Raw genomic sequence first — 17424 nt, 5'->3', positions numbered from 1 at the left:
GAAAGTGGTCATGACAGCTTTAGAAAGTAATGATGACTCATTTGCTCTTTTGGCCTCTTGATTATTGATGCTTGCTTGTTTATAGTTACCTTTAATCATAATTCTTTTTCTCATGCTTGTAGACAAGTTAATTTTGTAGCACATAACTTAGCTAGGCATGCAAGACATGTCAATAGTTTATTTATGTGAATGAAAGATGTTCCTCTACACCTGACTGATGTACTTCTGGGCGACTGTTTATGCTATTTGGATCTATGTGTTATTGTAGAAGTACTTATCCACCTATCAATGTGTTCTAATTAGCAACACAATCATTTCATTGTTTCTAAATCATACACAAACAGTCTATCACATTCCCTGCATCATTATCCAAAATAATTTGGGTTTGACCATTGCTTCTTTATCAAAAAAGGTCTCCTTCCCCCATTTGGTGGCCGATGTAGAGGCTATGGTTGTTGTTCAAGCGTTAGCCTTTGCTCAAGATATTGACCTATCTTCCATCGTTCTTAAGGGAGATTCGAAAGTGGTCATGACAGCTTTAGAAAGTAATGATGACTCATTCGCTCTTTTGGCCTCTTGATTATCGATGCTTGCTTATTTATAGTTACCTTTAATCATAATTATTTTTCTCATGCTTGTAGACAAGTTAATTTTGTAGCACATAACTTAGCTAGGCATGCAAGACATGTCAATAGTTTATTTATGTGAATGAAAGATGTTCCTCTACACCTAACTGATGTACTTCTAGCCAACTGTTTATGCTATTTGGAACTATGTGTTATTGTAGAATTACTTATCCACCTATCAATGTGTTCTAATTAGCAACCCAATCATTTCATTGTTTCTAAATTATACACAAACAATCCATCACATTCCCTGCATCATTATCCAAAACAATTTGGGTTTGACCATTACTTCTTTATCAAAAAAGGTCTCCTTCCCCCATTTGTTGGCCGATGTAGAGACTGTGGTTGTTGTTCAAGCGTTAGCCTTTGCTCAAGATATTGACCTATCTTCCATCATTCTTAAGGGAGATTTGAAAGTGGTCATGACAGCTTTAGAAAGTAATGATGACTCATTCGCTCTTTTGACCTCTTGATTATCAATGCTTGCTTGTTTATAGTTACCTTTAATCATAATTCTTTTTCTCATGCTTGTAGACGAGTTAATTCTGTAGCACATAATCTAGTTAGACATCTAAGATATGTCAGTAGTTTTATCTGTGTGAATAAAGGATGTTCCTCTACACCTGATTGACTTCTGGCCGACTATTACTGATTTTCTCTTTTTAATATGATTTGAATTTTCTTCTTAAAAAAATTATTGTTATGCATTAGCACTAAATAGGCTATAGTATATTTCCATTAGTCCACTTATATGTATTTTTCTTTCAACCCTATGATTCCACACAAACATCCATACAATATATTAAAATGGAATTTGGATTAAGAATGTGAATTACACTCCAATTTTTGCCGATTGTCCAGAGTTCTAATTGCACTAGAATTTGAAATGAAGTATTACATTTTCTTAACAGCCTTGTAGAACCAAGACTCAAAATCCCATCTTCCACTTAATAATGTTGTTTTTTACAATTATTCCAATTGAACCATGCACTTTATTTAAGTGTGAACAAGTTAAATATCATTCTTTCCATAATATATTATATTAATGATGATTAATTTGGTTTAACTCCTGCAATAGAAGCTTAAATTAATTTTATTTTGGCTTAATGTTCGGCCAAACATTGGCTAAGCTTGGCCTAACCTTATCTTAATTTTAAATTCCAAATTAGTTAACAAGCAATCCCATTTGCCATATCTCCAGCCGTTGGATCAGCATCTTATATCCCAGGAAAACAGCCTTACATGCGGATCGCCAGCATGTCAATAACTAGCGGTCAGATCATGTACATTCCAGCCCAAAATCTCTCAGCCGTCAGATCTATGCAGACCCATCCGTCATTTTGAAAAATCTCAAAGGACCATTTAGTCAATCGAAACACCCTTCCGCGCGCCCAAAGAGAAACAAACTAAACAATCCCATTGGCCAAAACAAAAAAGCCACGGATCGCCAGCGTGTCGCACATATTAACCGTCCGATCCCCACTACCCATCAGTCATTTTATAAATTAAAAAGAATCTCATTGGACAAAACCAAAATCGCTCGGATTGCCAGCGTGGCACAACCCCACCCTATATAAATAGCCCCGAACCTCATCAACTCCACGCCAAAATTAGTTTCAAAACGAAGCGTTCCAAAATAGTTGTTTCGCTCTTTGTTTTTCAGTTTCCCTCCAAAACGATTCGTTTTGTTTTGAAAATTTCGAATTGAAAAAAAAAAATGGAGTCAGCGAAAACGACGACGAAGGGAGCGGGAGGAAGGAGAGGCGGAGATAGGAAGAAGGCGGTGTCGAAGTCGACTAAGGCGGGGCTCCAGTTCCCGGTGGGTCGGATCGGTCGGTTTTTGAAAAAGGGTCGTTATGCTCAGAGAACCGGTGTCGGGGCTCCGGTTTACCTCGCCGCTGTTCTTGAATATCTCGCCGCTGAGGTATCGCTCTCAGATCCGAAAATCTCTCTCTCTGTTCGTTTTTTGGTGTTTGGTATTTAAACTGTTTCTCACTCTCTGACAATCACATTTTGGTAGGCATTTTGGCTTTTTGGTGTTTGGTTGGTGAGAAAGTTAGGGAAAATGAGATGTAAAATTTAGTTTGTGAGTAACGGAAAAATTAAAATGGAAACGGGAATGATAATTTTTACTGTTTTTCATATTTTCTCTACACAATAGGGTTTGATTTCTCGTGTTGAAATTTGTTTGGAGACCGAGAAAATTGAGGAAAATGTGTGGAAAGTAAATTTTTTAGGTCACAGGCTTTCTCTGTTTCATAAACAAAAACAAAATTCTTAGATTCAAAATTCAAAACCCTCTCTCGTGCTACATTTTTTCGGCATCCAAACAGCTCTCTCTTTCTCTCTCTCTCTAATGATTTTGATTTTTTGGATTGGAATGCAGGTCCTGGAGCTAGCAGGTAACGCGGCACGTGACAACAAGAAGACTAGGATCAACCCGCGGCACGTGCTGCTTGCCGTGAGGAACGACGAGGAGCTCGGAAAGCTTCTCCAGGGCGTGACCATTGCAAGCGGTGGTGTTCTTCCTAACATCAACCCAGTTCTGCTGCCAAAGAAGAACGCTTCTACTGAAGCTGGCGAGAAGACCCCCAAGGCGGCCAAGTCACCCAAAAAGGCCTAGAGACTCGTGAAAATTTCCCACATAATGAAATAGAAATTTAGTAGCTTGCTTTTGTTGATGTATAATGATCTCAATCTTTGAGATCCTTTTGTTTTTGTTGGTTTAGGTTCTACTAGTAGTTGTGGGTATTTTTCAATTTGTAGTTATTTGGTGAATATTTTGTAGTTGGGTATATTTTGAAGTATTTAATGGAAAAATCTTCTNTAGCTGATCAACTTGCTGAAGCTGCTTGCCAGCCTTCTACACGTGGTGGTGAACTTCGTGCAGCTATATCAGCTCTTAAAAAGCTCGGGGATGGCCCTCGTGCTCACAGTTTGCTACTTAATGCGCATTTACAAAGATATCAGTGTAATATGCAAAGCCTTCGCCCATCAAGCACCTCATATGGAGGAGCATATACTGCTGCTCTCTGCCAGCTGGTGTTCTCTGCTATTGCTCAAGCTGCAAGTGATTCGTCGGGCATTTTTGGTAAGGAACCAGCTTATTCTTCTGAGCTTGTGATGTGGGCTACAAAGCAAACAGAGGCTTTTGCTTTTCTTGTTAAACGACATGCATTAGCTTCATCAGCAGCTGCTGGAGGTTTAAGAGCTGCTGCAGAATGTGTTCAAATAGCATTAGGTCATTGTTCATTGTTAGAAGCTCGTGGCTTGGCACTTTGTCCTGTGCTTTTGAAATTATTTAGGCCTAGTGTTGAACAAGCACTTGATGCTAATTTAAAAAGAATTGAAGAGAGCACTGCTGCTCTGGCTGCTGCTGATGATTGGGTACTCACTTATCCTCCAACAACTACACGTCAATCTGGCAGGCCTTCAAGTGTATCCCTCAGCAATTCAGCAGCATTTCAACATAAACTTACAAGTAGTGCTCATCGGTTCAATCTTATGGTCCAGGTGAACTAATGATTCCCACCTAAGTTCCAATTAATTGTTACATTGCATTTCTCTGCGTGCGCGTGTGCGTACATATCTGTGTGTGCATGCATAAACGTGATTTTTATTTTATTTTTAGATAAGTAATTGACTTTATTAAAACTGAAAGAAAAAAAAAAAAACATATACAAGAAGTATATATGTTTTAAGAAACGGAAAGATATAATAGAAGAAAGGAAAACTAAAGATTAAAGAGTTAGCAAGATTTTTAATGTGCTATCTTTTTTTTTTGGGGGGGGGGGGGGGGGGGGGGGGGGGGGCGGGGGGGGTGAATTTCATTGATCCTATGGTTTTATATATTTTTTTACATTTTTTATAATTTGGAGGGGTGGGGCTTCAATTTTATGGATTTAAGTTTGACACTGTATCATCCACATGCTCTAACAGGATTCTTCGAGGATGTTGGACCACTGCTAAGTATGCAGTTAGGGGGTCAAACACTGGAAGGTTTGTTTCAAGTGTTTAACTCATATGTGAACATGCTCATAAAAGCATTACCAGGTTCAATGGAGGAAGAGGCAAACTTTGAAGGTTCTGGAAATAAAATTGTCCGAATGGCTGAGACTGAAGCTCAGCAAATTGCATTGTATGCAAATGCATCATTATTAGCAGATGAACTGCTCCCACGTGCGGCCATGAAACTTTCTCCACTTAGTCAGGCTACTTACAAGGATGATGCACGTAGAAGACCTTTAGATAGACAAAACCGTCAGCCTGAGCAAAGAGAATGGAAGAGGCGGCTTGTGAGCTCAGTTGACAAATTAAAAGATACATTTTGCCGTCAACATGCTCTAGATCTCATTTTTACGGAGGAAGGAGATAGCCATCTTACTGCAGACATGTACATAACTATGGATGGAAATGTGGATGAATTTGAGTGGTCTCCATCTCTAATATTCCAGGTGCTTTATTTGTGCTCTCTCAACCTCTTATCTCTGCTAGTCAACTGAAAGTATGAAGTTTGGTTCAATTTCTATTAGCTTTTGCTTTGTTGATTTTACAGGACATGTGTGCATGTATGCACACACACACACACAAGGAAAATGTATTTTTTCTTTATTAGAAAGCTCACAATCTTACACTTTAGTTTAAATTCGTAATTTTTGCATGATCATTCATTCTTTAAAAGTGAAAATATCCGTCTAGCTTCTTTATATTTTCTTAATTCATGATATCTACATGCTTATTTTGTTTGAACACATATTCACAATTGTATCAAAGGTTGATAATTCAAAAGTAAATATCTATCCTAGCCTCATCTGTATGTATGCATCCCTCTATTCTAGGATAATATATCTTCAAATCTAAAATCTAGGAATTTTTAACAACCTTCTCAATAGGTTGAACGGATTTATAGTTTCACAGTGATAGGTAATCATCTTTAAATTCATTTCTTAGCATGAAGAAATAGTTCATACTTTTGTTACCTACAGAGAAAAAGAAGGTGATTTTCATACCTTGAAATTTAGGTTGTTTCATCACTTTCATGATTCATCATTAATTATGATCATACTGGTAATAAAAGTAACTCTATTGTACATCAACAAAAGGGCTTAGTTCCAGATTCAGAGTGATTGTATTTTTAATAAATCTTGTAACACAAACATTCTTGGAAAAAAAATTGAGCTTTCTTGCTTCTCTCTTGTAGTTAATTCTCATTTGGTAAAACTTCTATTCAAGCTCTGGCATTTGGGATTATGTTAGAGAAGGTCTGTGTGCATTTTGGTGGTGTATAACTAGTTTGCTACACATGGAAAATATGCATATTAATTTTAATGAACCAACAACTCCTTAACCCAAATGCTTGGGTCTAGTAAAAAAGGCATCTGACTCGTAATATGATAATAATTACCTACTCTAAAGGAGAACCAATATTATTTGATATGCCTAAATTTTTGAGTTTATGCTTTGAATGTCTATGTAAATTGAGAAGTCTTCTAGTCTCTACTTGGTTTTTGGATTGAAAAATTCTGATGTTACTTTGTTACAACCAGGAACTCTTTGCAAAACTGAATAGAATGGCTACTATAGCAGCAGATATGTTTGTTGGCAGAGAAAGATTTGCCACTTTGCTATTAATGAGACTTACGGAAACTGTCATCTTGTGGCTTTCGGAAGACCAAAGCTTTTGGGATGATATTGAAGAAGGGCCAAAGCCTTTAGGTCCTCTTGGTTTACAACAGGTATATAAATCCCCTGCCCATCCACGCACTTTCAAACTTTCAATGTAAATGACTGTCTACATTTGATTAGGGGGGTCAATGTCCTCTACTCAAATGCATGTCCTCTCCTCTGAGAATAGAATGTTGGGTGATGTCTTGGGTTCAAGACCCACTGGGCATATGTCTAATTTACTAAAAAAATGGCATTTTATTAGGGGGACAACTTAATTTGTAAAAAAATGACATCTTCTGGGCTGTTCCTTTTCTTCCAGTGATGCAAGAGCTATCTCGTACAAGTAAATGTTGGAAGAAAGCAGAGAATAAAAGGGGCAGGGTGGAAGAGAGAGAGAGAGAGAGAGGGTTTGAATTGTTGAAGACATTGCTAGCTAGGACTTTGTTTGAGTGTTCTCATATTTGGGGCTCACGCATTGTATTCCTAAACCTCCAGCAGCTGCTGATGAAGCTAATGCATGTCGTTTAACAAGAAAAGCAAAAGCCTCTGTTTGCTTTGTAGCCCACATCACAAGCTCAGAAGAATAAGCTGGTTCCTTACCAAAAATGCCCGACGAATCACTTGCAGCTTGAGCAATAGCAGAGAACACCAGCTGGCAGAGAGCAGCAGTATATGCTCCTCCATATGAGGTGCTTGATGGGCGAAGGCTTTGCATATTACACTGATATCTTTGTAAATGCGCATTAAGTAGCAAACTGTGAGCACGAGGGCCATCCCCGAGCTTTTTAAGAGCTGATATAGCTGCACGAAGTTCACCACCACGTGTAGAAGGCTGGCAAGCAGCTTCAGCAAGTTGATCAGCTAATTTTTGCCTACGTTCAACAATAGAAGCCTGTAGAGACATGAGTACAGCTGGGGTCAGAGTTTTCTTTTTTTTTGCTTCAGAAGCTACACGCTCTCCTTCATCAAGAGCAGCCAAAGCTTCATCCACTCTCCTCTCAGCTAACAGAACATCCAAGAGATCAGGAAATTCTATTAACCATTTCTCTAGTTCTGAAGGTTCTCTACCTTCAGAAATTAATAAATCATTAACTGTAGAACCTTCTGAAACAGAGGTAGATAACGAATCAATGTGTACTCCCTCAGCTAAACCATGAATTAATGCAGCCTGAGTAGATAGAAGATTTCTGATGGAAGAAAGTTCTCCCTCTAAATCCGATATCTCTTTTGATGTGCTGTAAGAAGTATGGATTAATTAACAGACAAATAAATGCTCACTCAATAATAAAACAGTCATTACAGATTTCTAATTAGGGATTCAGATTCAAGTCATAAAGAAAAGGACAGGAAAACATATCAAAGTAACTCAAGAAAAATCTTAAAGAAACCGAAAAAATAAAAAAATTTCAAAACATTAATTCTAACTCTCCCTTTAAGGCAAAGTAATATTAACCTTAATAGTTTTGGAATTCTCTAGCCTTCCCCTTAAGATACTTGTTTCAAAACATCCACATTTCTCATGGTGCACTAGTTCTTTCTAATATCTTAGTTTCTCAATCTTATTTTTGATTCATTTTATAACACTTGAGAATCCAAATGACCACTACATGAAATGACATCAATTATGGAGTACATTTATGTTAGGGCTAGCACCAAATAAGTCATGAGAGTTTACGCCTGCAAATTAAAACAAATGAAATATACCATGAGAAAGGTCTTCAACTGAAAAGAGAAATACTAAAAAATAAAGATAAAATCTAACTGAGGAAATGAAAATGTTTGTGAATAGAATGTTATGTGCAAAATGAAAAATATGATATGTACCAAAAAAAAAAAAAATTGTTAATCAACTCAGCGAAAGAGCTAAGAAAGATGCATTTAACAAATCAATTAGAGACATCTTCATGATTTATAGAATACAATTGCACAACAACTCACCGTATAAAGGCTGCATAATTAGCATAGACACTTCTCCGCATTTCCTCAGCAGAAGCCTTTTTCAGATCCATAAGGTTTGAACATAATTGCTTTAATTCCTATGTATAGCAGCAGACATTTATCATAAGAGATTCCACTTATTATCTTATACGGAAAAAAGGTCTAGTTAACTTAGAATGCGGCATCAGGTTGATAAAAAGAAGCTTGATAACAGCGAAATTTGCAGCGCATGTTGATTATTGTATATGCCTAGTAACAAACATCATTTGGATTAATCACCTATAAAGGAATTAATATGGACCATTCACTAACTAATGCAGACTTCAAGAGAATTAAGAAAGTGAATGCAAGCACAAAGAAATCTAAAATAAAATAAATAAATAAAATTTCCAACCACGATGCGAACCTTGGAACTTAAGTCTGGCATAACTATATCGTTCTATTAGTTTTATTTAGATTTTTATGAAGTTAAAAACATTTAAAGGTGCTCTCCAGATTTTCTAGACATGGGCTATAGTTGTTATATTATGTCAAACCATGTGTAGGAAAAAAATAAAAGCTTTGACTATAACATTTTTCTTTAAATTTCACAAACCCAAAATCAAAGCCAACCTAAACCTAACTAAGGATAAATTTTGAAACCCCAAGCCATCCAAGTAGGGGCAGAGCTATCGGGGTTACCAAAATAACATGTGCCATTGCAATTTCTAGTGTTTGAATCCCACATAGTTCAGTTCTTAAATTACAAGTCAATCCCTGTTTGGAAAAAAATTAAATAGCCAATCAAACGCCCTTAGCGTAAAAGAAGCAATTTTATTTCAAAAGGTAAGTTCTATTATCAGATTTCCATACAGAGCATACTACAGATCTTTAAGAAGCTTGGTTCCATTCTTTCCTTTTAGTATAGTCTATGATGAAACCCAAAAAAAAAAAAAAAACACATAATGCTAGGAACACAACTATTTACTTATCAAAAATATAATATCTTTTTTTCACAACTATCGACATGGCCTGTTATAGTTAGAGCAACATTGCTTTCACCTAGGTCCACCATGAGAACACTTTTATTATGCACCAATCACAACACGCCATGTCAACAAAGTTGTTTCTGCAGACTTACTAATAGATGTATACAAATTACAATGAAGCAAACATATGTATGTCTAATCAAAGGTGATAAGCAAATGCTCAATGCTTTGACAAATGCATTGTACCAGTCATACACACAGGCAGCAGAAGACAATCAATAAGAAATTTTCAACCAAACAATGCAGATTGTTCCGAAAATCTATATGGGAGACTACTAAACTTAAGTTCATCTAGCTTGTTCACTTGAATTGGAATGTGAAGATGAGGCCAAAACAGCGGTGGATACACAAATATCGATTTTTGTGTGTATAAGATAAGATCATATTCAGTTCCATTCTCTAATCACAAATAGCTTCACAACAACGCCGAAATCAACATGCCAAAGAACTCTTTTTAAAACAATTTTCATGAAAATTGCCAATGCTAGAGAAAATTTCGCAAAGATGAACTTCTAAATTCTACTTGTATAATTTTGTTTCAAGTACAGAACCTTGAAATCGAAACCTAACAAGCTAAAATCCATAAAATCAGAACTGCAAATTCTAATTGTAGCTGTTGAAACCTAAACCGAACTAAACAAAAGGAAAATGACAGAATTTCATTGTTAGAGAAAGTCAATTCCGATTCGAATTTGTTATCTGAGCAACCAAACAGAGATTAAGAGGAAAAAGAAAAAGAACCTTCTCGTTGAGAGAGCAGCGAGACTGGACGAAAGAATCGGCATCGAATTTATCGGACTTGAAGACGCTGAGACCTTCTTCAACCTTCGCGCCGTTCTCCTTCGACGCGTCGCCGACGAGCCTCTCTGCCGCGCCGTCTTCGCCGAAGACATTCTCTCTCTCTCTCTCTCTCTCTCTCTCTCTCTTTTCGATTTGGATAACTGAAAGTATCAGATCGAGGATCGGCGGGAAATATATATATACACGAAAGGACTGGGTGGTGGATCCGAGGGTAAATATGGAATTAAGGAAAAAAATATCTGGAAGAAAAGCAAAAAAGCTCAGGTGAGAGAGATGGCGAAGAAGGAGGAAGAGCAAAGCAGCACACGACTCGGCTCCAGTTGGGTCTATTCTGAATCCATTTTAGATTTTTTACCTTTTATTTCCCCTACTCTGCTACTTGCCTACTATTCTTACTTCTCTCTTTTCTTTCTTCCTTTTTTTTTTTCTGTTTTTTTTTTCTTTTTTTCTTTTTAAGAAAGTTTTAAGTTACTCTAGTAATTAACTTTATTATCATATCAAAATACCAATTAATTTTTGACATAGAAAAAGATTGAATTTCGAATCTTTTATTCAAGTATCTAAGACTTTACCAATTAAATTAACTGAAATCTACAAGTAGTAACTGTTAAGTGTTATAATTTACTAAAATGGAAGGATTTTGACTCTAGTTAAGTTTATCTATGAATTTAACTTCTTCTTCTTTTTTTGGTTACCAAAAGTTGGAAAAATATATAAATTTTGAAAAAATATAATTATATTTACTATAACAACAAAATTGAGTTTTTTTTTTTAGAAAGCTAGACATTATCAAATAGCTTAATAAGCTAAAAATAATAATTAGATTAATTGAAAATGTAATAAAAGATTAAAAAAAAATCAAATTTTATATGATAATGTTGATTCTTACACTTGAACTTGTGATAATTGCTTTTAAAAGATGTGAAGAGTAGGTATGATTGGTCATAGATTCCAAAATAAGAATTAGTCTCTCGAACAAAAAAAAGGAAAGAAAAGATGGAGATATTACTAATTACAGTCACTTCCTCCAAATCTAAAAGTGAAAATTTTGTGTGTGAATACACCTTCAAATTAATATTTATTAGTTAAATGTATCATTTATTGAACTCCTTTAAATTTAGAAAGTACTAAATCATTTGGGCTCGTGCATATTTTTGGAAGTCTTTGAACTACGGAATGTTGGACTCTAGTTGTGGTTTCAATTTTTCAAACACACATCTTTGAACAAGTTCTAGACCAATTTGACAATAACACATGATCATGATTGCAGAAAATTCAACGCCTAGTCTGCGTCTCTCATTACAAGTTTACAACATGGAAAGTGAAAATAGATTGGCTTTGACATGAAGGAGACGTGTAGAATAAAAAGGCTTGATTAATGAAACAACCTGTATTAAGACTAGAATATATTGATCATATGATTGAGGACACATGTAGAAATAATAGCCTTATTAATCAAGACAAGAAAACATCTATGTTCTAAGATCTGGCTGGCTTCCCAGTCAATTACTCTCAAGTTTGTTTGCAAGAATATATATTCCATGAGTCCCCAAAAAAAAAAAACAAAGGTGCTAATGACCTGTCTTATTAGATTTGTATAATGGGTAGGAATGAGTCATTCTTTCTGTTTCCTTTTTTTTTTTTTTTTTTTTTTTTTTTTTTTTTTTTTTNTGATACGATGTTACAAGATTTCTTAATCTAACTCATAATATAAGATAAAATATTGTTTTCAAAGAAGCTGAAGTACAACTCTTAAGATATTATATCAAAGTTTTATCCTTTAGACCATTAAATAATTGCATTAAGAAAACAGTAAAAACATTTTAGATGTTGAATACAAATAGGTTAGGGCTTGAATCCAAACACAAATAGGATCGTAAAAACCCTTTATTTAGAAATTGTGGCTAACTAGAGAAACTGGAATAATAGCTAGCTGTAAAAACAATAGTTGAAATAATAATAGTTTGGACAATTCCTTTCAAAGATTTTGGCGGAAATCATATTAACTTTGAAAAAATATCTAAATTCCAAGAATTAAATTTCTTAGGGTAAACTCTCCCAAGAACTCTAAGATCGTAATTCTTTGAGAGAATAGTTGCACAAATCACTACCTGGCCGGCTATCACAAGGGATAACTCCAAGTAGGTTCCTCCTGCCTTCCAAGAAGAAAAATGAGATATAAGTTGAACAAGTTAGAAGTTTTGGAATACAAACTTTTGCCCACATTGCAAGGTTAATATTAGAGTAAACTTTGTAACACAAGTAGAAGGAATTAATATGGACAAACCACGAATGAGTCAATCTTTCTGTTTCCTCTTTTCTTTTTTCTTTTCTAAATAATTTTTTTTTCTATTTTAATTATAGTATAGGTGGAATTTAAAATATGAACTTTAAGGTGTGTTTGGTGCACCTCCCATGAGGTTGGTTGAAATCTCTTAGAGAATCAACATTGTTGGTCTTAAAAAATTTAACTTTTAGCAACTCAAAAAATTACTTTATCTATTTTAACATCACACTTTATAATACACCTAACATTAATGGTTCTATTTTTAGCAATTCATTTAAATATTCTTTTTTTTCTTTTTTTTTTCCTCTATCTTTTTCTCTCTCTTCCTCTCCCTATGAAGTGTGATCAACCACTGTGAACTGCTACACCCACAACCCCCACCAACAAAAACTAACAAACCCATACCCACCGCCTCCCTCTGAACAACCACCACCGCCCTGCCACCCACTCCTTGTGAACACACAATAAACCGATACCCACTTCCACCCACATCCACCATCACTGTGGCCACAAGCCAAAACCAAACCAAAAAACTCATACCCACTGTCACCCACATCCACCACCATCGTGGCCACAAGCCACAAGCCACAAGCCAAAACCAAACCAAACACCACCACAAACCCACAACAACCCACTACCAACACAGCCACACCAAGCCACCACCCACAAACCCACAACGACCCACACTAATTCATCCATCACCGATCCATGTACCCACCACCACCACAAACCCAAACGAAGAGGCAGGTGAAAGAAAGGAGAAGACCAGAGAGAGAGAGAGAGAGAGAAAAAAAAAAGGAGAGAAGGAAAAGAGAAGCCCGAAGAGAGGGAGAAATTAAGAGGAAAAATAGAGAATTATTTTTTAATGAGAAAAGAGAGACAAGAATTTAAAAAATAAAATAAAAAATAAACAAAAACCTTTGTTGCTACAATAAATTGCCGAAGATGGCAGTTTATTGTAACTTTGTTGCTAAAATTTTTAGCTTTAGCATCACCAATGTAGCACAGTTCTTGTAGTTTGTAGTGCTAAAAATAGCATTTTAGCAATTTAACACCACCAATACTAATGCTCTTAATGGCGGGGCTGTGAAAATTTTCAAGGTCAATTTTGTCTTTTAAAGTTTGAGTGTATGCTGATGTGTTTTTTTAACATATGTCAATTTTTAATTGAGTCAGAAAACACCAACTAGACATTGAGTTAGTAGTCCTGAAACAAAATATACTTTCTCATCTAGTGGGAAGTTAAAGAGAGATTTCTCTAGTAGTTTTATGTTTTTTTAATTTTATTGAATTACGATTTTAACTTCTTTTTTTTTTTTTTTTTTCCAGAAATAATACTATTTAATTAGATTAGGGATATTTTTGTCATTTTTTGAGGTGATAACTAACTTTTTAAATTCTCTTAATATATAAGAATATATAAGAATAATAATGCATAAAGTTGTGTGATCTCAAAATCATTGGGGAAGTTTGTACCTTCTTATAAGAATAATAATGCATAAAGGTGTTAGGATTTAGTGTTTAAAGCAAGTTAAATGGGTCCAGCCCACAATCATTGGGGAAGTTTGTACCTTCTTATTAACAAAAGGATGAGCGGAGTAGAGGGTTTGAATGGAAATATATAGCAATACACATGTAGGCTTGTTCATTCGGGAGAAGTGAAGTGAACATGCAAAATACGGTCTTAGTCCCTAAATATAAATTCATGACCAATTTTAGTCGCTAAGGTTTAAAATGTTATATCAAACTTTATTTGAAAGAATATATATACTTTATTAATTTCTTTTAGAGGTTTAAACCAATAAAAAAAATGTTGAAAAATAATAAAGAAGAAAGAGTTTTAATAAAAAATAGAAAAAAATTATTATTATTATTATGCTTCAAAATTGAGAAAAAAGCACAAATATTTTTAATTTATTTTCTTTATGTATTTTTTATGATATTTATCTCGTTATATGTAATGCACATAACTAACTTAAAGTGAGTTATATGTATTACATATAAGAAGAATTAATGTCGCCTTTTTATAGGTTATCAGAGGAGCCCAAGGCTATAAATATGTTTGAAGTCAAACATCCTTAAGTATATTACAATTTAACCACTAATGAATCTATATTAGCCAACTTATCAAAATTTACATGGGCTATACTTGAGGTTATCCTAGTTATTAAAAAGAAGTGGGAACTTGATATAAAAACAAATAAACAAAAAATAAAAAATAAAAAGATTTATTCATATGTAAAAGAGCCTCTAATAGATGAACATAATATAACATTAATGGTCTTTTATTGTCATTTTGGTTGGTTTTTTATTCATTATCATATATAGTTGTTATATATTGTTACATGCATATAAATGCATAAACTTATTCTAAATCTTACATAACACGTTTGCATAATATAATATAAGATAACTAGTGAACATGATCAAACAGTCACATTTTTTATCTAACGAGAGTTTCTTCTTCAAATTCATCGAGGCATCCCAAAGTTAAAGGCCTAAACACATGACCAGCTTCACGTTCTATCAATCCCAACTCCTCTTTCAAGATGGACATATACACGACCCAATCACCATTTCCAGAAGGGCTTTGCATTGGCCCACATACCCAGTATCTCCACCCCATGGGAAATACAATGACACATATGTTGGTCTTCCCTATCCAAACTGCACCTTTGATAATGGAAGCCTCAAAAGAGATGAAACCACAAGAGCAGGACCTTCTCTGTTCCCATAGGCATATATCTTTGACAAACTGGGAACTGAACGATGAGCCGCCGCCCAATCTAAAAAACCCAAAAAATGCTCAGACGTCATTGCACTTTCCACAATTCCATGAACTTCATTTGCTACCCAACTCAATGGTTTGTCAATAAGATCATCTACGGTCTTGCTTCCATAGGGAGCGGACCACAGGTTTCCACAGTAAGAAGCCAATATCTTTGTTTTCTCTTCGTCTCCACGGCCAATTCTTGTCCTTCCATCAACAAGAATGCCCAGTTTGGATATATTTTTGTCAGCCGTACCACGTTTGGCAATAATTTTCCATAGGAGTGCACTGAAACACTCAACTTTAGTCCTTTTGCATTCATTGGTGCTGGCTAGCGATTGAAGTTGGTTGATAACGTTGGCTTTAATAATGTACGCGCGGCTAACAAAGTTATTGGCGCCCAGGTTTGGCTCTTTGGTTGGGTGGAACGTTGTGAAGGGGATGCTCAAGTTTTCAATCGAAGAGTCAAAGGAACCGGGGATTCGAGGATTGAGCAATGATCGGCAGAATGTTGGTGGTGAAGAGAGAGGTTTAGATTGAGCAATCTCAGCCCATGAGATAAGAAACATGCCAGCCGAGTATCCGTCCATCATTTGATGGCCAAAAGTGCATGCCACCATAAGTCCCCCACATTTGAACCCAGTAGCCTACAAGTAGGTTTCATGGCATTAGTTTAGCAAAAGACTAAACAAAAAAAAGGGGAAAACCCTACAATCAACAGTATACCCCTTTAGTTGTGACTTTTCATCCTTAAAGTTTTTTCTTTGTCATTTAATCTTTACATTTTAATATTCTTGTCAGGACTCAAGATTGGTTATTCCATCAATAAATAAAACTGTCAGTTTTTTTGTCTCAAAAAAAAAAAAAAAAAGTAAAAAATCTCTCAGTTTTTACATATGTAATATGACATCATTTTATTGAACTTAATAATAATTTTATGGACATAAATATATATATATATATATATATATATATATATATATATATATATATATATAAAAGATGATAGACTTGACATATCTATTAAAGTTTAGGAACTAAAATGAAAAAAAAAATAATATAATAATAATAAAACTTTGAGGACAAAAATGACCATTTATGCAACTTAAATGGTGTAATTTGGATTTAACCAAAAAAAAAATCTACTACGTATTTTTTATAATCTAAAATACTTTTGAGTTCTTCTAAGTTTTAGATTAATATCATTTGATCTATCAACGTTAAGTAGTTCTTAAGGTGTTATGATGATATTAATGAGATCCTAGTTCCAAAACATCTTACTAATATTTTAGGGTTGCCCTCAAGGAATTTTTCTTATAATAACTTGGTGTGTGTGAGATGTGGGGGGAGGGGGGAGGGGGGGGGGGGGGTGGGGACACTTCCACCCAAGGAAATAGTTATATACTCAAATAAGGAAATAGTTATATACTCAAATAAGTTAAGATACTCTAGTTCGTAATATATATATATATATATATATATGTATGGTATGTATGTATGTATGTAAAACTTAAAAAAAAAAAAAATTGTTTCAAAACAAAGTTGCTATATATATATATTTTTAAATAATTTTTTTTAAAAAATTGATTCAAAACAAAGTTGCTATAATTTTTAGTTTCCTGCATCCTCCAAGCACAAACATTAGTTATAGTAGAAAAAACTACTACCATATGATCAGAAAAGATCAAATAATTAATGTATTCTAGGATAGCCTCAAATCTCCAAGGCCAGTGTTCTTCTACAAACCTGAACAGTCAGCATGCCATTCTTCTTCTTGGGTACAAGTTTGCAGCCAATGGTCTCATCAACTCTATACAAGTTGAGGTTTTGAAGTTCTATATCTGCAAAACCTTCAATGAAGTCTACCCCACGGTTGTTGCAAACAATCTCAGGTTCACCCATAGAGTTTGGAACTATCTCACCAGCAAGAGCGTAGTATGGAACCAAAGCTTTCGCCAAGGCCTTCTTTAGAACTTCAACCTTTGACACAAATGTCCAGTTGTCTCCACAGGTTGGCTTCGTATAACAAAAGTAGAAACTAAAATCCATTGGAGGCAAAAGACACATGTCTAGATTAGATAGTGGTAACCAATGCTCTTGATTTGGAAATTGTGCTGCCACCACCACCTCTTTCTTTCTCACAGTCACAGTGAAGTCTCTCATCTCTGTATGCATATCCTGTTGGGTGCAAGTTCTTAATTATATGGCTAGGAGTAGAATTTAGTGTTTTGCTTTTGTAGAGATGTTACTGTTATGCTAGACATGAAGGGAAAATGGAGTATTGCAGCACAACTATTTCAATGTAAT

General features: G+C 35.0%; 4 protein-coding genes across 4 annotated transcripts; 2 read left to right on the top strand and 2 right to left on the bottom strand.

Annotated features, from left to right (window-relative positions):
• Positions 1 to 2209: 2209 nt before the first annotated feature.
• Positions 2210 to 3454, top strand: LOC112024257 (histone H2A.1). Its single transcript, XM_024056900.2, has 2 exons — positions 2210 to 2550; positions 3013 to 3454. The coding sequence occupies exons 1-2, from the start codon at positions 2344 to 2346 to the stop codon at positions 3247 to 3249; spliced, it is 444 nt and encodes a 147-aa protein (XP_023912668.1). The 5' UTR covers positions 2210 to 2343; the 3' UTR covers positions 3250 to 3454.
• A 2-nt stretch (positions 3455 to 3456) lies between these two features.
• Positions 3457 to 6745, top strand: LOC111997262 (exocyst complex component EXO84B; the record flags this gene model as incomplete). The annotated part of the gene is given in 3 exon segments (XM_065768007.1): positions 3457 to 4139; positions 4505 to 5080; positions 6173 to 6745. Coding segments are annotated over 3 exon segments (1496 nt in total), but the record flags the coding sequence as incomplete, so codon positions are not given.
• LOC136065191 (exocyst complex component EXO84B-like) lies at positions 6727 to 10414 on the bottom strand. The gene is made up of 3 exons (XM_065768006.1): positions 10001 to 10414; positions 8232 to 8329; positions 6727 to 7528 (listed from the first exon to the last, which is right to left on the bottom strand). Exons 2-3 carry the CDS (start codon positions 8300 to 8302, stop codon positions 6727 to 6729), a joined length of 873 nt encoding a protein of 290 aa, XP_065624078.1. The 5' UTR covers positions 8303 to 8329; positions 10001 to 10414.
• Positions 10415 to 14790: 4376 nt separating this feature from the next.
• On the bottom strand, positions 14791 to 17280 carry LOC111997265 (coniferyl alcohol acyltransferase). The gene is given in 3 exon segments (XM_024029338.2): positions 14791 to 14948; positions 14951 to 15764; positions 16864 to 17280. Coding segments are annotated over 3 exon segments (1389 nt in total).
• Positions 17281 to 17424: the final 144 nt, after the last annotated feature.

The sequence above is a fragment of the Quercus suber genome, unplaced genomic scaffold (assembly GCF_002906115.3).
Source record: "Quercus suber isolate HL8 unplaced genomic scaffold, Cork oak 2.0 scaffold_874, whole genome shotgun sequence".
Classification (NCBI taxonomy): Eukaryota; Viridiplantae; Streptophyta; class Magnoliopsida; order Fagales; family Fagaceae; genus Quercus; species Quercus suber.
Note: the sequence above shows the minus strand (reverse complement) of the source record. Positions and strands in the feature narration are given on the sequence as shown.